Here is a 27,166-nt window from a genome sequence, read left to right on the forward strand (position 1 = left end):
AATTCAAAATATTATTAAGTACGTTTGGAGTTTTTATGCCCCATTCATTATTAATGTCGATGTATTCCAAATTTACAAATTGATTAAAAAAATCAACAGGATTGTACAAGCAGTTTTCACTCACAAAACATTCAATAAGACTGAGTTCAACAAGTGTTGTTGTTTCTGCTATTCCTTGAATTATGTCATCTAGAAGGCAGCGACTTAACGACAAATATTGAAGTTTTTTGAATTTCCTTATATTCTGAAAAATTATAAAAATTAATTTAAACAAATTGAATTTATTGTAATGAATTCATTTGATTCATTTTAGTATATTAATAATAAATGGTAACTTACGAAAAGCACTGGTGACATGAACTCCTCTTGATCATAATCTAAGAAAATTTTAATCATTCCTTCTGGAAGATAATTGATTATGTGAGGTTGAAACTTTGTATTCTTACTATCTACCATATTCATTACGTTTATCTCAATTCTTGTCAGTTTATCTAAGTTTTTAAACGCATGAATGTAGTGATTGATATTTATTTCCAATAGCTCGTTGTAAATTAAATCAAGACGTGTTAAATTTTTGCAGCGCTCACCAATGATTGGCATAATACTGGAGTTGCATTTTGCCAAAAGAGACAAATCTCTCAAATAAATACCAAAATTTGATAATAATTTCTCAACATATGATGGTGCGAACAAACTTTCATCAAAAAAACGACCAGTTGTTTCGCCAAATGTGTATTTTTTAATGTCGTACCAAGCTAGTTCACATGCCTCTTTCCATTTTGGACAAACTGTAAAAAAAATATCAAATTAAAGAAAATAAAAACATTAAAATTATAATTTGAATAAATAAAACCTAATTTTAAATTTTATTACCTTTTTCCATGGCTATCCTTTCATGTACTGGCAGCCGCATGAATATTTCTGCCAATGAATCATGATTCATAGTGTTAACGAGATTTATTTGTTCGTCAACATTATGATGTTGTTCTTGAACGTGACAAATCCTTTTTTGACTCATGATGATAAATTCTAAAAATAAAAAAAAATAATATATTAAAACAATAACGATAAGTTTAATTTTTTTCGAATAAAATAGATTCAGGCTTATATATTGACTATTTATGTATTTATAAAACAATGGGTGTGTTCATAATCGCTGGTTATTTCTATATTCAACGCGCAGGGGATTGTGTCCGGGGAATTCATCAAATGTAGAAGTAACCAGCGATTATGAACACACCCAGTATGACATATATCTATTGACCAAGAAGACTAGAAAGATCCATTGGAAAGATCTTTCTAGTCTTCTTGATATATACTAAATAATAATATACTGAAAATAAAAATATTTTAGACGGGCGAAGAACAATTTTGTTATTCACAAGTTAATTATTTTTTAATACGTTTCAAAACGTTCTAAAAAATAACCATCATCAAGCGCGAGCTTAATGAATAATGATGGTACAATAAAAAATTGTACGTATTGGAACGTTTTAAAAATAATTCAATTGAAAATATGTAGATTATACTAACAAGTATTTAATAAATTGATTATTATTAATACGATTAATACTATATTTTATAAGCAACGACCAAAAAACCAAACGATATTTATTATTTTTTCTAGATGAATAATATATATAAAATAAATAAAATTAATGTAAAAAGTAAAATTTAAATAATATTTACTTTGATTTTAATATTATAATAGGTATAATATATTCTCAGCAGAAATCACTTTGAATCACTTGATACCACTAAAGCGTTTAGCAGTATGTTTATCTATGGACTGATATGGACCTTGACTGTGCTTGACTGGCCTGCCTGGCTACTGCGGTCTGCGTATTAACTCATGTTTAATTTCGGCGCACATGGTCCCCTTATCGGAACCAATCAGAACGCACCCCAGGTTAATAATAATAATAATAATAATAATAATAATAATAACAAAAACAACAATTATAAACAAACGTAAGTAAACAGAAAAATTTTTATTGATGATTTGAAAATCAATCGTAATTATTAATAAAAAATTCATTTGAAAAAAAAAAACAGATACGAAATACGGATGAATTGGGATATAAATTATCGTCAAATAATATCCGGTTTAAATAACACATGGAATATCGAAGATATTGGATGGAGAAAAAAAAATAATATCAAATAATGAAAGAGATGATTATGTATCAAAAATATCAGTACTATAGATACATTACCCGTGAAGAAATAGTCTGTATCTGGTTAGATCTATATGGTCAGATCTGGTTAGATCCATCTCAAGGCGTGATGGATATCTGTATAGATATCTATTTAGATCTGTACGGATGTAAGTAAATCTATACAGATCTACAGATATCTATCTTTTTTACTATATACTTTGGTCACTATACCGTCAGATCTAGGCATATTCCCCGTGATTTCTTTAGGTCACGCCTTGAGTGAATCTAACCAGATCTGGCCATATATAGATCTAACCAGATACAGACTATTATTTCCCGGGTATTTATGAAATGTAAAAGTGATAATTATATAACAAGTTCAGAAATAGTTGTCAATAAAGAATATGTACCAATTGTCATATTCATATACATTGGAACCGTTTATTGTAGCTGGTGAACCACTAAAGTATCTTGCCACTGAATTATATTTAAGTTTAAACCAGATAATTTTACCAGATAGAAAGCCATCAAAATTATAATTAAAAAAGCAAATGCTCTTAAAAATGATCTTGTTCATCATGACAATGAAACTCTTCTTACGAATATTTTAGAAAAATTATTAGATAAAATTGATATTGATAATAAAATATTTAAATACTTAGTTAAAGCACTTGTTGATTTACCAACAGAGGTTATTGAAAGAATAACTCTACCAAGTGTATGGGATGATATAACAAATGATAAATTAAAAAAATCAATTATTGTACGTGCTGGATTGGTATTAAAACGTGACAAGGAAATACCATTAAGTTGGATGAATGAAATGGTACGAGCTGCAGTACCACTACCAGGATAATTTCAAATTTATTTAAAATTAAATGTATAAATTTTTAATCTTAAACTATAAATTATATCTCTATTGATATTGTATTATTTTTTTTTTTAGTGTACATGAATGTTTTCTTGAATGTATGAAAGACATACAATCTGAATTAAAACATGAAAAATCAAATGTTCTTTGGTGTTGGGGATTTAATGTGTCAAATACAAGCAGCAATTCACAATACATCTGACAACAAATCAATTGAATCAGCTAAATTTTTATCTGATTTATTATTTGTAACAATAATTTCTGAAGCAACTGAAAATTGTACAATTCAATTGTCAAATAATTCATCAATTGTCAATTCGCATGAAATAAGAGTGTCATTATTTCCTCAAGCAATATCAATACTTTCTACAATGCCACATTAGAAAGATGCAATGCAGCAGGTATTTTATTATACGCCAAAAATATAATTACATATCATTAATATTAACTTATTAATTTATCTTTATCACTTTCAGTCATTTTTTTAATTAGTGATGAAGATAGTTTAATTATTAATACATTTTTCTTTTTACTTATTTTTTCAGACAATGGAGTGGCTGCATTTTATGAGAACCAGTTGTCTACCAACTTCATACAAGAGTGCTTATCACAACTCATTGATATCATTGAAAAATCAACGACATTTAAATGACAATTGGACAAAATATTTTTCCATAAAAAGTCAAATTGATTTATGATAAAAATAAAATTGAAAATATATATATTTATATTGTTATTTTTTTTTTCTCTCTTTTAATTAAATTTGTATGTAAACAATAATTCGCATGATACAGCAGCAATAATTATTATGATGGTGAAAAAGATTCGCAAAGCGAGTGAGCACCGTGACCATTGGTGACCAGTGCTCGCTATTATATTGGGCCATATAATGAACAATAATGGATTCTTTAGAAAAATTATGGGATGGGTTCAGGATTGTAAGTAAATTATTGTCAAATTATATTTTTTAATTTTTTTTAATTAGGTATATTATTATTATTATTATTATCGATATTACTATATTATTATTTTAGAATTACTGTTGTTATCATCACTGATACTTTTAACAATAATTCTAAAAAAAGAGAAAAATTATAATTGACATTTTTTGAATTAATTCAATATTTTAATAAAAATATATTGAAATTATATGAATAACTTAACAACTATGTATAAATACTAAATCCTAAATGACTAACTTATTCTAATTTTTACGAAATCTCTGGGAGGAAGCCAGGATGTTCTCCGGCGAAAATGAAGGGCTATTCTCGAATGAATACGAGTAACCATGACACCCTCAGCCGACCAGTTTCACCTACGAACATCCTGGCTGATCATTTGACATTTTCTTTAACTAAGGGAAAAACAACTAACCAGTTCGATTCAATTTTTAGCGTTGGAGCTACTGGAAATTTTTCATAAGTTATACACAAAGCAATATTATTTATACGATTTTTGGTTATTTCATCAGCGCCAGTAAACGTTTCAATTGTAATGTTACAGCCGAAAAGACAAAGAGTGTGAAGATTTGGACAATTTTTTATAAATTCGATTATACCAGCATCAGTGATGTTTTTACAATATCTACATTCAAGTTTTTTTAATCCTTTCAATTTACTGATAAAATTGTCTGTCACACCATCCATATTACTAACACTTAATTCTTCTAATTTTTCCAAGCTGATTATAGACATGAGAGCTGCTTCAGTAATATTAACGCATGCAATCATCTCTAATTTTTGTAGATTTTTACATGAATTAGCAATAGCAATAATACTGCTATCTGGGAAATTATGTATATTTAACAAGCGTAAAGATTCAAGATATTGCAATTTTGACAACTCATCAAAAACGACTGCAGGAGGAACTGGACCAATAATATTATCATCAATAACATCATCATGCTTCTCATTTAATAAATGTAGATGTTCAAGTTTTTTCCAGTTTGAAATTGTAACTATTGTATTCATAGATTCATTCCTGACTCCACCCGCGAAACAATAATATAAATAGTCCAGATTTTTTAGTTCTGTCAATTTTTGAAGAGCAGTTTCTGTTATTACTTTACTCCCAATATCTAAAGACTCTAAATTCTTGCAATATTTTACCAATTTGATTGCTGTGTTATCATTAATTCTCCAACGAGTACCGAGATGTTCCAAGTTTAGAAGATTATCCCAATTTTTAATTGAAATATCAGGTGCATTCCAATTTGGAAGCAACATAATATTGCAATGTATTATACTCTTGGATGAATTTAAAATATTATTGAGTATGTTTGGAGTCTTTATGCCCCATCGGTTATTAATGTTGATGTATTCCAAATTTACGAACTGATTAAAAATCTCAACAGGATTGTACAAGCAGTTTTCACTCACAAAACAATCAATAAGACTGAGTTCAACAAGTGTTGTTGTTTCGGATATTCCTTGAATTATGTCATCTAGAAGGCAGCCTTTTAATGACAAATATTGAAGTTTTTTGAATTTCCTTATATTCTGAAAAATTATAAAAATTAATTTAAACAAATTGAATTTATTGTAATGAATAATTCATTTGATTCATTTTAGTATTAATCATAAATAGAAACTTACGAAAAGCACTGGTGACATGAACTCCTCTTTATCATAATCCAAATAAATTTTATTCATTCCTTCTGGAAGATAATTGATTATGTGAGGTTGAAACTTTGTATTATAACAATTTCCCATATTCATTACGTTTATCTTAATTATTGTCAGTTTATCTAAGTTTTTGAAGGCATGAATGTAGTGATTGGTATGAATTTCCAATTGCTCGTTGTAAATAAAATTAAGACGTGTTAAATTTTTGCAGCACTCACCAATGATTGGCATAATACTAGAATCGCAAAATTCAAAAAGAGATAAATTTCTCAAATAAATACCAAAATTCGATAATAATTTCTTAACATATGATGGTGCCAACAAATTTTTATCAAAAACACGACCAGCTGATTCACCAAATGTGTATTTTTTAATGTCGTACCAAGATAGTTCACATGCCTCTTTCCATTTGGGACAAACTGTAAAGAAAATATTAAATTGAATAAAATAAAAACATTAAAATTATAATTTAAATAAGTAAAACTTAATTTTTATTTTTATTACCTTTTTCCATGGCTATCCTTTCATGTACTGGCAGCAGCATGAATATTTGTGCCAATGAATCATGATTCAGAGTATTGATGAGATCTATTTTTTCATCAACATGATGATGTTGTTCTCGAACATGACAGATTTTTTTTCGACTCATGATGATAAATTCTAAAAATAAAAAAAAATAATATATTGAAACAATAAGGGTAACTTTAATTTTTTTCGAATAACGTATAGATTCAGGTTTATATATTGACCACTTCTAAAATAATTTTTATCCAATATGAAGTACAGTTTAATAAATAAATAAATAACATTTTGTACGCAAGAATTTCTAGCAGGACATGACAATATGACTGTAAATAAAAACAAATAAAAATAAAAATGAACGTTATGACGGATGGATATATACTGAATAATAAAATACTGAAAATAAAAATATTCTCGACGAGCGACGAACAATTTTATTACTCACAAGTTGAATATTTAATTTTAATACGTTTCGAAACGTTTTAAAAAATGACCATCATCAAGCTCGAGCTTAATGATGGTACAATAAAAAATTGTACGTATTGGAACGTTTTAAAAATTATTAACTAGACACGTGAAAATATGTAGATTATACTAACAAGTATTTAATGAATTAATTATAATTAATACCATTAATACTATACTTTATTAGCAACGACCAACAACAAACCGAACAATATTCATATTATTTTTTCTACAAGAATTCACCATATGGTCCAATATTCATAATTTCCATTTAGAAAATCATTAAAAATTTTTTAAAAGGTAACTATTTTTATTAAAATTAATCAAAATCACTGTAAAAAGTACAATTTAAATAATATATACCTTGATTTTAATATTATAATATAATTTATTCTTAGCAGAAATCACTTTGAATTACTTGATACAACTAAAGCGTTTGGCTGTATGTCTATTTATGTCTATGTATGGACCTTGACTGTGCTCGTATGCGTATTTAACTCATGTGCATGGTAGAAATATACAGGTAGGTCCATGTGGATGGCTACTTAGAGTTTTGCGCAGTAGAATTTATTTTCGTCCGAGGAATGGACATACCTGTATATTTCTACCATGCTCATGTGTAATTTTTGCGCACATGGTCCCCTAGCCGGAACGCACACCATTGGACAATAATAATAATAACAACAATAACAATTATAAACAAACGTAAGTAAACAAAAAATTTTTTATTAATGATTTAAAAATGAACCGTAATTATTAATAAAAAATTAATTTGAAAAAAAAAGGTACAAAATATGGATGAATTGGAGTAGTATAAATTATCGTCAAATAATATCCAGTTATAATAACACATGGAATATCAAAAATATTGGATGGAGAAAAATAAAAACTATCAAATATACTATCAAATAAAATATACTATGAAATGTAGAACCAGTTGTCTACCAACATCATACAAGAGTGCCTATCACAACTCATTGATGTCATTGAAAAATCAACGACATTTAAATGACGATTGGACAAAATATTTTTCCACAAAAAGTCCAATATTGATTCATAATAAAAATAAAATTAGAAATATATATTTATATTGTTATTTTTTTTTTTTTCTCTTTTAATTAAATTTGTATGTAAACAATGATTACCATGATACAGCAGCAATAATTATTATGATGGTGAAAAAGATACGCAAAGAGTGAGCACCGTGACCATTGGTGACCAGTGCTCGCTATTATATTGGGCCATATAATGAACAATAAATATTCTTTAGAAAAATTATGGGATGGGTTTAGAGTTGTAAGTGAATAAATGTCAATTTTTATTTTTTTTAATTAGGTATATTATTATTATTATTACTATTATTATTAATATTACTATATTATTATTTTAGAATTAACGTTGTTATCATCACTGATTCTTTCAACAATAATTATCAACAATAATTCTAAAAAAAGAGAAAAATTATAATTTACATTTTTTAAATTAATTCAATATTTTTATAAAAATAGATTGAAATTATATGAATAACTTAACAACTATGTATAAATACTAAATCTTAAATGACTAATTCCTTTTACTTTATTCTAACTTTTACCAAATCTCTGGGTCAAGAATCAACCAGTTAGATTTAATTTTCAACGTTGAAGCTTTAGCATAATTTTCAAAGAATATGTGCAAAGCATTATTATTAATACGGTTTTAGTTATTTCATCAGCACCAGTAACCGTGTTAATTGTAATGTTAGAGCGAAGGAAACAAAGAGTGTCAAAATTTGGACATCTTTTCATACACTGAATTGTACTGAATTATACCAGCATCAGTGATGTTTTTACAATATTCACACCCAATTTTCTTTAATCTTTTTAATTTACTGATAAAATTGTCTGTAACACCATCCCTATTCCTGACACTTATTTCTTCTAATTTTTCCAAGCTGATTATAGACTTGAGAACTGCTTCAGTAATATTAATGCATAATTGACACTTCTGAATATTCAAGATATTGCAATTTTGACAACTCATCAAGAATGACTGCAGAAAGAACTGGTTTAATATTATTATCATTAATATCATTATAATGATTTCATATAATTAAAGGTTTTTTCCAGTTGTTTGAAATTGTAAATATTGTATTTACAAATTCATTCTCGGAGACTCCATCCGCGAAGCGATAATCTAAATATTCCAGAAGTTCCAATTCTGTATATTTTTGAAGAGCAGTTTGTTATTCCTTCACTCTACTTTTTAGTTTATTTGACATTTTCCCTAACTTTGGGACAAATAAATAACCAGTTAGATTCAATTTTTAATGTTGAAGCTTCTGCAAAATCTTCATAGGAGATACCCAAAGCAATATTATTTGTACGATGTTTGGTTATTTCATCAGCGCCAATAAATGTTTTAATTGTAATGTTACAGCCGAAAACACAAAGAGTGTGAAGATTTGGACAATTTTTTATAAATTCGATTATACCAGCATCAGTGATGTTTTTACAACATGCACATCCAAATTTCTTTAATCCTTTCAATTTACTGATAAAATTGTCTGTCAGACCATTCATATAATTGACATTTATTTCTTCTAATTTTTCCAAGCTGATTATAGGCATGAGAGCTGCTTCAGTAATATTCACGCATGCAGTCATCTCTAATTTTCGTAGATTTTTACATGAATTAGCAATAGCAATAATACTGCTATCTGGGAAATTATACATATTAAACAAGCTTAAAGATTCAAGATATTGCAATTTTGACAACTCATCAAAATTGACTACAGAAGGAGCTGGACCAATAATATTATCATCAATAACATCACAACCCTCATCATTGAATAAAATTAGATGTTTAAGTTTTTTCCAGTTTGAAATTGTAACTATTGTATTTATAGATTCATTCCTGACCTATCCACGAAACACAATATAAATATTCGGAGATTTTTTAGTTCGGTCAATTTTTGAAGAGCAGTTCTATCATTCCTTCCTTTTTCACTCCAAAGATCTACAGACATTAAATTTTGCAATATTTTACCAATTTCGTTGTTGTGTTATCATCAATTCTCCAACGAAACCGAGATGTTCCAAGTTTTTAAGATTATCCCAATTTGTAATTGAAATATTAGGTGCATACCAATATGGATGCAACAGAATATTGCAATGTATTATATTCTTGGATGAATTCAAAATATTATTGAGTACGTTTGGGGTCTTTATGCCCCATTCATTATTAATGTTGATGTATTCTAAATTTTCGAATTGATTAAAAATATCAACAGGATTGTACACGCAGTTTTCACTCACAAAGCAATCAATAAGACTGAGTTCAACAAGTGTTGTTGTTTCGGATATTTCTTGAATCATGTCATCTAGAAGGCAGCCTTTTAATGACAAGTATTGAAGTTTTTTGAATTTCTTTATATCCTGAAAAATTATAAAAATTAATTTAAACAAATTGAATTTATTGTAATGAATTCATTAAATCTATTATAGTATTAGTGATCAATAGTAACTCACGAAAATCTTTGGTGACATGTACTCCTCTTTATCATATTCCAAAATAATTTTAATCATTTCTTCTGGAAGATAATTGATTATGTGAGGTTGAAACTTTGTATTATAACAACTTCCCATATTCATTACGCGTATTTCAATTATTGTCAGTTTATCTAAGTTTTTGAATGCACGAATGTAGTGATCGATATTCATTTCCAATAGCTCGTTGTAAATTAAATTAAGACGTGTTAAATTTTTGCAGCGCTCACCAATGATTGGCATAATACTAGAATTGCAATGTTCAAAAAGAGACAAATCTCTCAAATAAATACCAAAATTTGATAATAATTTTTCAATATATGATGGTGCGAACAAACTTTCATCAAAAAAACGACTAGTTGTTTCACCAAATGTGTATTTTTTAATGTCGTACCAAGCTAGTTCACATGCCTCTTTCCATTTGGGACAAACTGTAAAAAAAAATATTAAATTAAAGAAAATAAAAACATTAAAATTATAATTTAAATAAGTAAACTTAATTTTTATTTTTATTACCTTTTTCCATGGCTATCCTTTCAGGTACTGGCAGCAGCATGAATATTTGTGCCAATGAATCATGATTCATAGTGTTAATGAGATCTGTTTGTTCGTTAACATGATGATGTTGTTCTTGAACGTGACAGATCCTTTTTTGACTCATAATGATAAAATCTAAAAATGAAAAAAAATAATATATTGAAACAATAACGATAAGTTTAATTTCTTTCGAATAACGTATAGATTTAGGCTTATAAATATTGACCATTTCTAAAATGATTATTATCCAATATTAAGCCATATGACTATTATGTGACATGTAAATAAAGACAAATAAAAATAAGAATGGACACTCTGACGGATGGATATACGGATAATGATAAAATACTGAAAATAAAAATATTCTCGACGAGCGACGAACAATTTTATTATTCACAAGTTGATTGTTTTTCAATACGTTTCAAAACGTTTTAAAAAGTAACCATCATCAAGCTTGAGCTTAATGAATAATGATGGTACAATAAAAAATTGTACGTATTGAACGTTTTAAAAATGATTAACTTGAAAATATGTAGATTATACTAACAAGTATTTAACGAATTAATTATTAATACGATTAATACTATATTTTATTAGCAACAACCAATAACAAACCGAACAATATTTATATTATTTTTTCTACATGAATTTACCATATGGTCCAATATTCATAATTTCTATTTATAAAATCATTAAAAAATTTTTAAAAGATAACTATTTTTTGAATATTAAAATTAATTAAAATTTCTGTAAAAAGTAAAATTTAAATAATATTTACCTTGATTTAGATATTATAATAGGTATAATATATTTTCAGCAGAAATCACTTTGAATTACTTGATACCACTAAAGCGTCTATCTATGGACCTTGCCTGGCTTGAATACTGAGTATTAACTCATGTCTGTTTTCTCCGCACATGGTCCCCTCATCGGAACCAATCGGAACGCATCGGAACGCACCCCATGTCAATAATAATAATAATAATAATAATAATAATAATAATAATAATAATAATAATAATAATAATAATAATAATAATAATAATAATAATAATAATAATAATAATAATAATAATAATAATAATAATAATAATAATAATAATAATAATAATACATAATATAATAATAATAATAATAATAATAATAATAATAATAATAATAATAATAATAATAATAATAATAATAATAATAATAATAATAATAATAATAATAATAATAATAATAATAATAATAATAATAATAATAATAATAATAATAATAATAACAATTATAAACAAACGTAAGTGAACAAAAAATTTTTTAGTAATGATTTAAAAATCAACCGTAATTATTAATAAAAAATTAATTAAAAAAAAAAACATACAAAATATGGATCAATTGGGGTATAAATTACCGTCAAGTAATCCAGTTTTAATAACACATGGAATATCAAAAATATCAGAATTAGATAGATTATTTATGAAATGTAAAAGTGATAATTATATAACAAGTTCAGTTGCTTGTCAGGCAATTGTATCACCATAGTCAACAATTGACAATAGTCAACAATAGATTATTAACAATACCACAAACATTATCAAAATTTGTTGTATATAGCTATAAGAAAAAATATTGTGTAAAATTACTTAAAAATAACAAAATTATGCAAGTAGTGTATTATCACAAATATTTTATAAATTATTAAATACAAAACAAGTTGATAATACAGATGAGTCATTATATTATAATTATTATATATAATAATTATATCAGTATTATTTATGATACCAGAAATGGTTGTCAAGAAAATGTACCCATTGTCATTCATACATAGGAAGCACTCATTGCAGCTGGTAAACCACTTAAGTATTTTGCCATTGAATTATATTTAAGTTTAAACCGGATAATTTAACTATAAATTATATCTCTATTGATATTGTGTTATTTTTTTTTTTTAATGTACATAAATGTTTTCTTGAATGTATGAAAGACATACAATCTGAATTGAAACATGATGAACCAAATGTTCTTTGGTGTTGGGATTTAATGTGTCAAATACAAGCAGCAATTCACAATACATCTGACAACAAATCAATTGAATCAGCAAAATTTTTATCTGATTTATTATTTGTAACAATAATTTCTCAAGCAATATCAATACTTTCTACAACGCCACATTGGAAAGATGCAATGCAGCAGGTATTTTATTATAAGCCAAAAATATAATTACATATCATTAATATCAACTTATCAATTTATCTTTATCACTATCAGTCATTTTTTTAATTAGTAATGAAAATATTTTAATTATTAATCTAGTTTTCTTTTTACTTATTTTTTTAGACAATGGAGTGGCTGCATTTTATGAGAACCAGCTGTCTACAAACTTCATACAAGAGTGCCTATCACAACTCATTGATATCATTGAAAAATCAACGACATTTAAATGACAATTGGACAAAATATTTATCCACATAAAGTCCAATTGATTTATAATAAAATTAAAAATATATACATTTATATTGTTTTTTTTTTTTCTTTCCCTTAATTGAATTTGTATGTAAACAATGATTACCATGATACAGCAGCAATAATTATTATGATGGTGAAAAAGATTCGCAAAGAGTGTGCACCGTGACCATTGGTGACCAATGCTCGTTATTATGGGCCATATAATAAACAATGATGGATTCTTTAGAAAAATTATGGGATGGGTTCAGGGTTGTAAGTAAATTATTGTCAATTTATATTTTTTAATTTTTTTTAATTAGGTATATTATTATTATTGATATTACTATATTATTATTTTAGAATTACTGTTCTTATCATCATGTCTTTCATTTGTACTAATTAAACTCGTGTGTCTATCTATCTTTTTTTAATTACTAGTAACCAAGGCACCCTCAGCCGACCAGTTTCGCCTACGAACATCCTGGCTGAATCATTTGATATTTTCTCTAACTTCGGGACAAGGAATTAACCAGTTAGATTCAATTTTTAACGTTGAAGCTTCTGGAAAATGTTCAAAGGATATACATAAAGCAATATTATTTATACGATTTTTGGTCATTTCATCAGCGGCAGTAAGCGTTTCAATTGTAATGTTACAGCCGAAGAGACAAAGAGAATCAAGATTTGGACAATTTTTTATACATTCGATTATACCAGCATCAGTGATGTTTTTACAATATTCTAACCCAAGTTTCTTCAATCTTTTCAATTTACTGATAAAATTGTCTGTAACACCATCAATATTACTGACAATTATTTCTTCTAATTTTTCCAAGCTGATTATAGACATGAGAGCTGCTTCAGTAATCTTAACGCATGAATCCATTTCTAATTTTTGTAGATTTTTACATGAATTAGCAATAGCAATAATACTGCTATCTGGGAAATTATGCATATTTAACAAGCTTAAATTTTCAAGATATTGCAATTTTGACAACTCATCAAAAATAACTGCAGGAGGAACTGGATCAATAATATTATTATTAATATCATCATTATAATCATTTAATAAAACTAGATCTTTAAGTTTTTTCGAGTTGTTTGAAATTGTAACTATAACTGTATTTATAAATTCATTCCTGGCTCCATCCGCGAAACAATAATATAAATAGTCCAGATTTTTTAGTTCTGTCAATTTTTGAAGAGCAGTTTCTGATATTGCTTCACTACAAATATTTAAAGACCTCAAATTCTTGCAATATTTTACCAATTTAGTTGCTATGTTATCATTAATTCTATAACGAGTACCGAGATGTTCCAAGTTTAGAAGATTATCCCAATTTTTAATTGATATATTAGGTGCATTAGAATCTGGTTGCAACAAAATATTGCAATGTCTTATACTCTTGGATGAATTCAAAATATTATTGAGTACGTTTGGAGTCTTTATGCGCCATTCATTATTAATGTTGATGTTGATGTATTCTAAATTCTCAAATTGATTAAAAATATCATCAGGATTGTACAAGCAGTTTTCACTCACAAAACAATCAATAAGACTGAGTTCAACAAGTGTTGTTGTTTCGGATATTCTTTGAATTATGTCATCTAGAAGGCAGCCTTTCAATGATAAATATTGAAGTTTTTTGAATTTCCTTATATTCTGAAAAATTATAAAAATTAATTAAAACAAATTGAATTTATTGTAATGAATTCATTTAATTTATTATAGTATTAATCATAAATAGTAACTTACAAAAAGCAGTGGTGACGTGAACTCCTCTTTATCATAATCTAAGAAAATTTTATTCATTCCTTCTGGAAGATAATTGATTATGTAAGGTTGAAACTTTGTATTTTTACAACTTCCCATATTCATTACGTTTATCTCAATTATTGTCAGTGTATCTAAGTTTTTGAACGCATGAATGTAATGATTGATATTTATTTCCAATTGCTCGTTGTAAATTAAATAAAGACGTGTTAAATTTTTGCAGCGCTCTTCAATGATTGACATAATACTAGAGTTGCAATGTTCAAAAAGAGACAAATCTCTCAAATAAATACCAAAATTTGATAATAATTTCTCAACATATGATGGTGCCAACAAACTTTCATCAAAAAAAAGACCAGTTCGTTCGCCAAATGTGTATTTTTTAATGTCGTACCAAGCTAGTTCACATGCCTCTTTCCATTTGGGACAAACTGTAAAAAAAAATATTAAATTAAAGAAAATAAAAACATTAAAATTATAATTTAAATAAGTAAACTTAATTTTTATTTTTATTACCTTTTTCCATGGCTATCCTTTCAGGTACTGGCAGCAGCATGAATATTTGTGCCAATGAATCATGATTCAGAGTGTTGATGAGATCTATTTGTTCGTCAACATGATGATGTTGTTCTAGAACGTGACAGATCTTTTTTTGACTCATAATGATAAAATCTAAAAATAAAAAAAAATAATATATTGAAACAATAACGATAAGTTTAATTTCTTTCGAATAACGTATAGATTTAGGCTTATAAATATTGACCATTTCTAAAATGATTATTATCCAATATTAAGCAATATGACTATTATGTGACATGTAAATAAAGACAAATAAAAATAAGAATGGACACTCTGACGGATGGATATACTGATAATGATAAAATACTGAAAATAAAAATATTCTCGACGAGCGACGAATAATCAATTTACTCACAAGTTGAATATTTTTTAATACGTTTTGAAACGTTTGAATGAATAACCATCATCAAGCTCGAGCTTAATGACGGTACATAAAAAATTGTACGTATTGGAACGTTTTAAAAATTTTTAACTTGACACGTCAAAATATGTAGATTATACTAACAAGTATTTAATGAATTAATTATAAATTAATACCATTAACACTATATTTTATTAGCAATATGATCAATAACAAACCGAACAATATTTATATTATTTTTTCTACAAGAATTCACCATAATATGGTCCAATATTCATAATTTCCATTCGGAAAATCATTAAAAATTTTTTAAAAGATAACTATTTTTATTAAAATTAATCAAAATTACTTCAATAAGGATAATTTAAATAATATTTACCTTGATTTTAATATTATAATAGGTATAATATATATTATCAGCAGAAATCACTTTGAATTACTTGATACAACTAAAGCGTTTGGCAGTATGTTTATCTATCTACTGATATGGACCTTGACACCTTGACTGTGCTTGACTGGCCTGCCTGGCTACTACGGTCTGCGTATTAACTCATGTTTAATTTCGGCGCACATGGTCCCCTTATCGGAACCAATCAGAACGCACCCCAGGTTAATAATAATAATAATAATAACAAAAACAACAATTATAAACAAACGTAAGTAAACAAAAAAATTTTTATTGATGATTTAAAAATCAATCGTAATTATTAATAAAAAATCCATTTGAAAAAAAAAAACAGATACGAAATACGGATGAATTGGGATATAAATTATCGTCAAATAATATCCGGTTTCAATAACACATGGAATATCGAAGATATTGGATGGAGCAAAAAAAAAACTATACTAAAAAAACTATCAAATATACTATCAAATAAAATATACTATCAAATGTAGAACCAGTTGTCTACCAACATCATACAAGAGTGCCTATCACAACTCGTTGATATCATTGAAAAATCAACGACGTTTAAATGACAATATTATTGTCAGTTTATCTAAGTTTTTGAACGCATGAATGTAGTGATCGATATTTATTTCCAATAGCTCGTTGTAAATTAAATCAAGACGTGTTAAATTTTTGCAGCGCTCACCAATGATTGGCATAATACTAGAGTTGCATTTTTCCAAAAGAGACAAATCTCTCAAATAAATACCAAAATTTGATAATAATTTCTTAACATATGATGGTGCCAACAAATTTTTATCAAAAACACGACCAGCTGATTCACCAAATGTGTATTTTTTAATGTCGTACCAAGCTAGTTCACATGCCTCTTTCCATTTGGGACAAACTGTAAAAAAAAATATTAAATTAAAAAAAATAAAAACATTGAAATTATAATTTAAATAAGTAAAACTTAATTTCAACTTTTATTACCTTTTTCTATGGCTATCCTTTCATGTACTGGCAGCAGCATGAATATTTGCGCCAATGAATCATGATTCATAGTGTTAATGAGATCTATTTGTTCGTCAACATGATGACGTTGTTCTTGAACGTGACAGATCCTTTTTTGACTCATGATGAATTCTAAAAAATGAAAAAAAATAATATATTGAAACAATAACGATAAGTTTAATTTTTTTCGAATAAAATAGATTCAGGCTTATATATATATTGACTATTTATGTATTTATAAAACAATGGGTGTGTTCATAACCGCTGGTTATTTCTACATTTAACGCGCGATTCTGAACGCGCAGGGGATTGTATCCCGGGAATTCACCAAATGTAGAAGTAACGTATTTAATTCAAAACGTATCTAATCGATCTTAATGAATAATGATGGTACGATAAAAAATTGTACGTATTGGAATGTTTTAAAAATAATTTACTTCACTGTGAAAAATTTCTGCTGAATTTTAGCAGAAAACTGCTTGGCAATAAGTGGTTTAAAATAAAAAAAAAATTATTTATGTTAAACAAAAAATAATTTGTTTAGAAAAAAAAAAAATTCTTGTTTAAAATAATAATTTGTTTATAACATTCAGATATAGTTTTGTTAAAAACAATAAACAGTTTGTGTCAAGCAAAAAAACTGCTAAACGTAAACCCAGTACTCCTTGACACGAGCACTATTATGATTATTATATTCCATAAGGTTCTCGTTACGAACGACAGAGGGATTTTTTTAAGCAAAAACCTGCTAAACGTAAACCCAGTACTCCTTGGCACGAGCACTATTATGATTATTATATTCCATAAGGTTCTCGTTACGAACGACAGAGGGATTTTTTTGAGCAAAAACCTGCTAAACGTAAACCCAGTACTCCTTGTCACGAGCGCTAATACGATTATTATAATAGAGTAGCGTCTCACTTTAAATGACAGAGAGATTTTTTAAAGATAAACACTGTTAAAATTATGCCACATGGTATTTGATTTAAACAATGGCTATTTGTAAAAAGAAAATTGTCATTTGTTTAAAACGATATACTGTTTGTTTCAAATGACAGATGACTCAATAAAAACAATAAAAGTAATGAATTAAGGAAAATTGAATTTTGTTATAAACAAAAAGGGTTTTGAAAGAATCAATGTTTGGTTTGATAAAAACGGTTTTTTTTTTTAATCAAACTAATAAAATGTTGAAAACGTGAAAAAAAAAATTAAAAAATTAAAAAATTATCTATTCCATTTGGTTAGTAATTATTTCTGATAATTGCTAACGAATTACAAGATGGAATTTATTTTTTTATTTATTTTTTTTTTTTTTACGTTAAACTAAATGACCTAGGCGAGGAACGAACTGGGGACCAGCGAGATAGAAGGCGAGCGCGTTATCCGATTAACCACGAGACCGAATTTACAAACTAAAATTTATTTCTTATACATAAAGAACTTGAAAAATACCAAAAATAATTTTTTTTTTTTAAATATAAAACAAATTATTTAATTAGTAATTAGTTAATTAATTATTATTCAATATTAAAAATGATTATTTTTTTTAATCTAAAACTAAAATTAAATAAATAAAAAGGTCAAATTAAAAAAAATAAAGAGGAAAAGGAAATAAATAAAAAGGAATAATAAATTCTAAACATGGAAAGAAAATTTTTTATTAATTTTTTTTTGTTTATTTAAAAAAAGAATAATGTCAAATTAACAATATAAAAATTCTTTTTAAACGAATATTTTCATTTATTGTTTATTAATATTATTTAACGATATTATTATTATATTTTATTTTATTATTTTTATTTTTGTTACTTTTTTCATTTTATTATATTAATGTTTATTATTTTGCTCTTAATATTTAAAAAAATACTAATAAATTACCAATATGATAACACTTAAACCTATTTTATGTTTGAACATTCAATTTTTTTATTAACTAATTACAGACTTATTTAATAAAATGTACGCGATATTACATTCTTTGTTTGTTTAGTGTTTCGATTATTAATATTGTCAGTGCTCACAGGTAAATATGTCGATTGAGAATAAAACGTCATGTAGGTTACTAGTTTATGTTTTTGAGTAATTAGCCATGTTGCTGTCTCTTCGACTACATATGCTTGTATGTGATCGTCTAAATGAGAAGTGTGTAATTTATTCACAATAAAATAAATATTATCCTGTGTTCTTATCATATATTTAATTACACCAAATACTGGCATGTTGTTTGATATTTCAACGATAATATTAACTCCTGATTTGTATAATGTCCCATCATATTTGGCTTCAGACAGTAATTCCACTTCTTCGTCTCCTTTTACAGGACTCGTACTTTCGAAATTCTTAAATTCTACTAAATTTTTCATTAGAATTTTTTTTTTAATTTTCAATGTTACAATGTTTGTCATTGGTTTGTTATCATAAAATTTTTTAGATAAAGTCAATTGAAATCGCAATGCAAGAGTATAGAGAGGGTTCACACGAGATATTGCAGTGTTTGCTGATCTTTTTCTATCTCGATGAACAGCTTCTCCACGTATACTTGAAGCATAACGAAGAGGCCCTAAAATTTCCATTGCTCTTGGATAGTGTGATAAAAAATGATCTTTTGGAATACAGTGCCCGAGATTCAAATCATCAATTTTTTTATAAAATTTTTTTATTAAAATATCAAGCTCATTGGGGGTCTCTTTAGAAAAGCTTGGTGCCATGATTAAAAAAAAAATTTTTCTATATAAAATATAGATTCCCCAGATATTATTTCCTCGAGGAATATATTCACCTATCAGAATTCCTAGATATTCAATGACAAATGACATTTCAGAACCTGTCAACGGGATATGTTCTTTATCAATCCATTTGTCTTGGAATTCTGAGGGAATATTTATACCACTATTTGTATCAATGTTCAACAATCTAATTTTTTCATTGAGATCTTTAAGAGTAAAATCTATTTCCCTTGAGCTCAACAACTTATAAAGGATTTTTAATAACCAACGCTTACCAGTACCTTCTTGTAAATCATGAAGAGGATCAACAGAAGGTGAGTCGAACATATTGAAAACTGGCTCAAAAACCGATCTCTCTCTCACTCCATGGCTATGTTCTTCTTTTTTCAGTGTTTCAACGATTCGAAGATCCTCTTCATAATTTTTTTGATTACGTAAAATACACTTGTCTGCATCAGTTATTATTTTTTTCATTGTTTTACCCGAAATGCATATTCTGCAAAAATTTGATGTATTAAAACCCCTTACAAAACCTAAAATTTGATTCAATCCTAGATTATCCCCCAAGATACGACCAATACAAAAAAAAATTTGTCGCTTAACACCAGAAACTAATACATTTATCCCAGACTTTTGCAGTGCCAGAATCTCAAAAATGAATTTACCAAAAATTTTTTTGTTACCTAGTCTTGCATAATCTGGTTCATTATGTAATTGAGCTAGAAACCAATTTTCTAGCTTACCACTAAACTCATCGGGAAGACATGATATCGTGTAATAAACCGCGCCTATTTTTTTTTTGTGTGAACCCATTGGATTATTTATTTCAAAGTCATCAAAATAAATAGTGAGTGGTATCACGAATTTACTTTCGTGTTGTGACTTAATTTGACGCCAAGCTTTTCCCTGAGTAAATGAAGTAATTGGATACGAAATATCTGAGGTCTCTAATGCTTTTTCTATGGTATTTAACACATTTGGTAATTCTAGAAATTTTTTTAATACTGACTTCATAGGAATGGTTTGAATATAGATGTTAGTTGGTAGCCATAAAGTTTTCCCATGATTTTTTTTTTTCAGCGGTTTTAAACGTGTATCAACTAACTTTGGAATGGGTTTGATTAGTGTTTGTTTTATATTAAATTGTTTGAAAGCTTTGGACTGTGAATTTATATTGTGAAATGAATCTTGTAAAAATTTGAGAGCTGTATCAATTCTGCTATTAAGAAATAAATGGGGTTCAATTTTTTTTAATTCATCAATAGATTTTTTTTGAAAATCATTGAATAAATTAATAATTTGTTGGATAACCTTCATTGATAACGACACATTTGAATATAATTCTTTGACAACATTTTCTGTTTTTTCTGTTAAACTTTTTTGAAATTCTAATAATTTAGAATCAAAAGCTTTGTTGAAATAATTTCCTCTGGAAATAGTTTGTTCAACATTGTCTTCATCGAGTGCCTCAGTGCAAGGACTTTCATTGTTTCCAAAAGACACATTTGAGCTTGGTGGGTTAATACAAATTTTTTTACATGGCTGATCATTTAGTAAGGTTGTTTGTCTTTTATTTTGAGATGGATCAAATATAGGTTCTGGGTGACATTTATCAACATGTGCTAGATATTTATAGATATCACCGAAAGGTTTATTACAAGTATTAATAGGACAACGACCTGATCTAACAGTAGACTTGTGATAAATTTTCATGTGTTCTATTATTTTTTGACGATTGTCTGACGCCCATGGGACTATTATACAAATCGGACATTTATACATTGTAACTTAATTGATATCATTCACGAACTAATAAAAAATGCCTTTTATTTATGTATGTTTTATCAACTCAAAAATATTGATATGACTTTTAAACCCTAATAAAATATTTTAATTTTTTATCAACTAGAGAGAGTTTTGAACGTAAATGAATAGTTTGATTTATAATTAAATGAAAACTTATTGTCTTGACTAAATGGCAATTTTTTACCTTTCTAAAATAAGCAACTACTACTTTTTTTTTTTCAATTAAATATCAAGCTCAGATGCTCTTGGTTATTGTCTCCACACTGAAAAAAATTTTTTCTATTTTTAAGACAAAAAGTTCTTAATAATAGAAGTTTTCTTCTTGCAAAAAAATGGATTTGGATTAAGAAAAAGTTGATTTGGATTGAGACAAAGACTTCTTAATCCAAATCATAAAAAACTTCTTGAATCATGAAAAAAACGTCTTGGTTCAAAACAAATTGTTCATGTTTTTAGAAGTATACTTCTTGGATTATGAACAAATGCGTCTTGGACCGAGACAAACTGTTCATGTTTTTAGAAGTATACTTCTTGGATTATGGATAAATGTGTCTTGGATCGAGACGAACTGTTCATGTTTTTAGAAGTATGCTTCTTGGATTATGGATAAAAGTGTCTCGGTTCAAGACATATTGTTCATGTTTTTAGAAGTATACTTCTTGGATTATGGATAAATGTGTCTTGGATCGAGACGAACTGTTCATGTTTTTAGAAGTATGCTTCTTGGATTATGGATAAATGTGTCTTGGACCGAGACAAACTGTTCATGTTTTTAGAAGTATGCTTCTTGGATTATGAACAAAAGTGTCTCGGTTCAAGACATATTGTTCATGTTTTTAGAAGTATTCTTCTTGAATTATGAATCGATATGTCTCGGTTCAAGGCAATATTGTTTTTATTTATGAACATTTATTCTCAATAGGATTGAAAATAAAAAAAATAAAAAAAATTTTTCAATTACAAACTTGTAATTTGTAATTTTTTTTTTCCTGCAATTTTTATTTTATAATTTTTTTTCCTACAATTTTTTTTTTTTTTTACCTAACGCGGGACCCGAACCTATGACCGTAAAACCTATCTAATCTAAACCTGTGCCTTAGCTCGCTTAACCACGGGCGCGATATGGAAACGGAAAGTTATTTGTATTACTTTAGTGACAAGATATTTTTTTTTTTTTTAAATTTATTACATGAACAAATGAACTAAAACTACCACGTATCAATTTGTATTACTTTAGTGTACTATTGTATTATTTTATGTTTTCTAAATTTTATTAAACATTTAGATAACATTTTATCAGTATTATTATTTAAGAATATAAACAATTTAAATGCTAGTATTTTGAGTCGATTCAATATTGCCACATTTTGTATTTTAATAAATTAAATTTAACATTTATTTGATTTAATTTATTTTTAGAACGTACTGATATAAAACTTAAAAAAAAAATAATACATTTTTTTTCAATTTTCGATTATAATTTAGTTTTTCTTTACAGTCAGTAAATCTTAAATCTTTCAATAATTCTAACTATCATATTATTGTTGTTTATATTCTTAAATAATAATAATGATAAAATGTTATTTATATGTTTAACAATTATTTGGAAAACATAAAATGTTTCGATATAACAAAAGAATGATATTATAGTAATTTAATAATTAATTATAAAAAAATATATATATACGTGTAGTTTCAGTTCATTTGTATAATAAATTTTAAAAAAAATATCTTGTCACTAAAGTAATACAAATAACTTTCCGTTTCCAGATTGGTTCAATTCTAAATCACGGTCATAGGTTTACGATAAATTGTAGGAAAAAAAATAATACAATAAAAATTGCAGGAAAAAAAAAATTACAAATTACAAGTTTGTAATTGAAAAATTTTTTTTATTTTCAATCCTATAAATATTAAAAACAATATTGCCTTGAACCGAGACATATCGATTCATAATTCAAGAAGAATACTTCTAAAAACATGAACAATATGTCCGAGACACTTTGTTCATAATCCAAGAAGCAAAACATGAACAGTTTGTCTCGGTCCAAGACACATTTATCCATATCCAAGAAGTACTTCAAAAACATGAACAGTTTGTCTCGGTCCAAGACACATTATCCAAAAGCATACTCTAAAAACATGAACAGTCGTCGATCCAAGACACATTTATCCATAATCCAAGAAGTATACTTCTAAAAACATGAACAATTTGCCTTGGACCGAGACACTTTTGTTCATAATCCAAGAAGTATACTTCTAAAAACATGAACAATTTGTTTTGATCCAAGACGTTTTTTTCATGATTCAAGAAGTTTTTTATGATTTGGATTAAGAAGTCTTTGTCTCAATCCAAATCAACTTTTTCTTAATCCAAATCCATTTTTTTGCAAGAAGAAAACTTCTATCTGACAGAAGTTTTTTTTTTCAGTGCATAAGCTTGAACTGCTGATAACAAATACATGAGGCCTCAGTTTGTATTTCGTTCTGCTCGTTGACGATAATTGATTAACCAAGTGGCAAGTAATCTAAAAAATAAATATTCAAATAAGTTTATGGCTTTAGACTCAGTAATAATAAAAAATAAATTTCCATTGAAGTTATGGTACTATGTTTTTTGTAGTTATTCACCGATAAATCTTTTACTGGCAGTAAATTAATAGTCTTATTATTTAATTATTAAATATGTTGAAAATTACTTATTGAGATGGCTTTATGAATTAACAATAAATTCGTGATGGGACAAAAAAAGAAAATATGGGGTTAATTTTCATTGTTATTTTTTTTAACTTATATATTTTTTTTTTTTTTTAGATTAATTTACTTCCTTAAATGCATCATTTATCTTTTAAATACTATTTCAAAAAAATTAAATTAAAAATATATGCAAAGATAAATTAAAGTTTAGTGATACAAAAATTAAAATGGAATAAAATAGTTTTTCAATCAAAAATTATGATGAGCCAACTATCCACGAGACCATATTTAATTTACAATCAATCTTCTTTTTTTTTTTTATATATATATTATAAACAATAAGTTTCTTAAAAAAAAAAATTATATATATACCTTACTTTTTTTGATGAGTAAATAAAATTTTAATTTTCTAGGTTTTCTTTATCTCTCCGTGATTTTTATTGATGGATCCAACTGGTGCAAAATCTAGAAAATGAATATTTAAATAAATTTATGACTTTAGAATCAGTAATAATAAAAAATAAATTTCTATTGAAGTTATGGTACTATGTTTTTTGTAGTTATTCACCGATAAATCTTTTACTGGCAGTAAAGACTATTAAGTCTTATTATTTAATTATTAAATATGTTGAAAATTATTTATTGAGATGGCTTTATTAATTAACAATAAATTCGTGATGGGACAAAAAAAGAAAATATGGGGTTAAATTTCATTGTTATTTTTCTTAACTTAAATATTTTTTTTTTTTTTAAATTAATTTACTTTCTTAAATGCATCATTCATCTTTTAAATACTATTTAAAAAAAATTAAATTAAAAATATATGCAAAATAAATTAAAGTTTAGTGATACAAAAATTAAAATGGAATAAAATAGTTTTTCAATCAAAAATTATGATGAGCCAACTATCCACGAGACAATATTTAACTTACAATGAATCTTTTTTTTTTATATATTATAAACAATAAGTTTCTTAAAAAAAAAAAAATTATATGTATGGATATCTTACCTGTAAGATAATTCAGCGAACTATTTTTAATCATGTTGTTACCAGCATTATTTTTATTTATTGACAACAAATATTTATTTCATTTGTTTTGTTAAAATAATTTGTTGTTATAAAATAAAAATTCGAGGTTAGACTGACATTTTGTCTTCTTAGTTCGCACGCTGACCACTTTTTAACGCATGCTCTCGACACCCACACAAATACCCACGATGTATAAGCGTGTGTGTGTATACATTGTTTTTTCAACACCATTGAACACAGTGTTGTCCGACAAACGTAAACACCGGCATTACAAGAACACATTCCTCTTGAAATACTTGATGAATTTAACTATTTTTCTCGTGATTTTGTTTCTAATTTTTGCTTAAATTATGGTAAGTACCTCAACTTTGTTTATATATTTTAATATCATTCGTGATACGTGGAAAGAAATAAATAATTCAACGGTGACAAAAAATATATTGTGAAAGAAAGAAAACGGTAATGACATCATCATTTTCATTCGTTTATTTTCCAAGCATAAAAAAAACAACATCTCAAGTTCATCTTCTACAAATTATAAATAATTTTTTTTATTTGTTTTTTATAAAACGAATCAATATTTAATCAATCAACAAAATCATATTCATAAAAAAAAAAATCAAGTGACATCAAAATTGGACTGTTGTTATTATTATTATGATCTTTTTTTTTAAACCAAGAAAAAAAGTGCTATTTTTATCTCGTTATTTTTATTAAAAAAATTTCAATAAAAATTATTTTATTGAAACGCGTTAATTTTTTTATTTAGTTTATTTTTTAGAATATATAATCAGTCAATCAATGGAAAAAATGCCGTGTATTAAAAGAAAATTTTAGACAAACAAACAAATAACATCATGTTCTCAGTTTTTTATTTCTATTTTCACAACATAAAAAACAACAAAAGTCAAAATATTCTTAAATAGTTCTTTACATTCATTTTGTTTAAATTTTTGTGATGATTGTTTATTTCATTATACGTTATGCCTCACAATATAATTTTTTCTGGATACTTAATATAATTAGAATATTTTTTTTTTTTGACATTTTTTTTTAAATGTTCAAGCAAGTGTCTTGACATCTTGACAACTGCTTTATTTATAGTCATGAAAACATAAACTAATCATTTTTTAATCAAACAGGCGGACAATCAAGGTGGAGTTAATGGAAATGATCAAGATATACCAAATGGTCCTCGACGTTATACTGATGTAGAACGAACAAATTTTATTGCTGCTTTGAATATGAGAGATGCTTTGGAAGCAACTGCAGAAGGTCAAGCAATTTTGACCTTATATGATGAAGCAAATTCAAAAGAACTTCCAAATCCTGTTATAAATCGACGATTAGTTTACAGGATAGTTGGAGATGCAGCCATGGCTGTGAAACCAGAGTATTTTTTTTTTTCATATATTATTTTAAGTTAAACGTAACTGAGTTGATCTTTTTTCTAAATAATTTTCTCTTTACAGCATCGAGACAAAGGAAATACATTCTTTGGCCAAAAAAATTTCAGATTTTTTTAAAAATGAGCTTGTTGAAACATATTTTGACCAAGTAAATGGAAAATATTACGGAGTATTATATTACTATATTAAAAACAAAAAAAATAAAATAAAAAACATAAGGAAATCAAATTCTCTCAACAATGAA

General features: G+C 26.4%; 2 protein-coding genes across 2 annotated transcripts; both read right to left on the minus strand.

Moving 5' to 3' along the window:
* Nucleotides 1–4,334: 4,334 nt before the first annotated feature.
* Nucleotides 4,335–6,054, minus strand: LOC122848270 (F-box/LRR-repeat protein 4-like). The gene is made up of 2 exons (XM_044146241.1): nucleotides 5,625–6,054; nucleotides 4,335–5,528 (listed from the first exon to the last, which is right to left on the minus strand). The coding sequence occupies exons 1-2, from the start codon at nucleotides 5,883–5,885 to the stop codon at nucleotides 4,365–4,367; spliced, it is 1,425 nt and encodes a 474-aa protein (XP_044002176.1). The 5' UTR covers nucleotides 5,886–6,054; the 3' UTR covers nucleotides 4,335–4,364.
* Nucleotides 6,055–8,890: 2,836 nt separating this feature from the next.
* On the minus strand, nucleotides 8,891–10,754 carry LOC122850845 (F-box protein SKIP2-like). Its single transcript, XM_044149932.1, has 4 exons — nucleotides 10,685–10,754; nucleotides 10,151–10,581; nucleotides 9,938–10,057; nucleotides 8,891–9,541 (listed from the first exon to the last, which is right to left on the minus strand). Exons 1-4 carry the CDS (start codon nucleotides 10,752–10,754, stop codon nucleotides 8,891–8,893), a joined length of 1,272 nt encoding a protein of 423 aa, XP_044005867.1.
* Nucleotides 10,755–27,166: the final 16,412 nt, after the last annotated feature.

The sequence above is a fragment of the Aphidius gifuensis genome, linkage group LG1, assembly GCF_014905175.1.
Source record: "Aphidius gifuensis isolate YNYX2018 linkage group LG1, ASM1490517v1, whole genome shotgun sequence".
NCBI classification, from domain to species: Eukaryota; Metazoa; Arthropoda; class Insecta; order Hymenoptera; family Braconidae; genus Aphidius; species Aphidius gifuensis.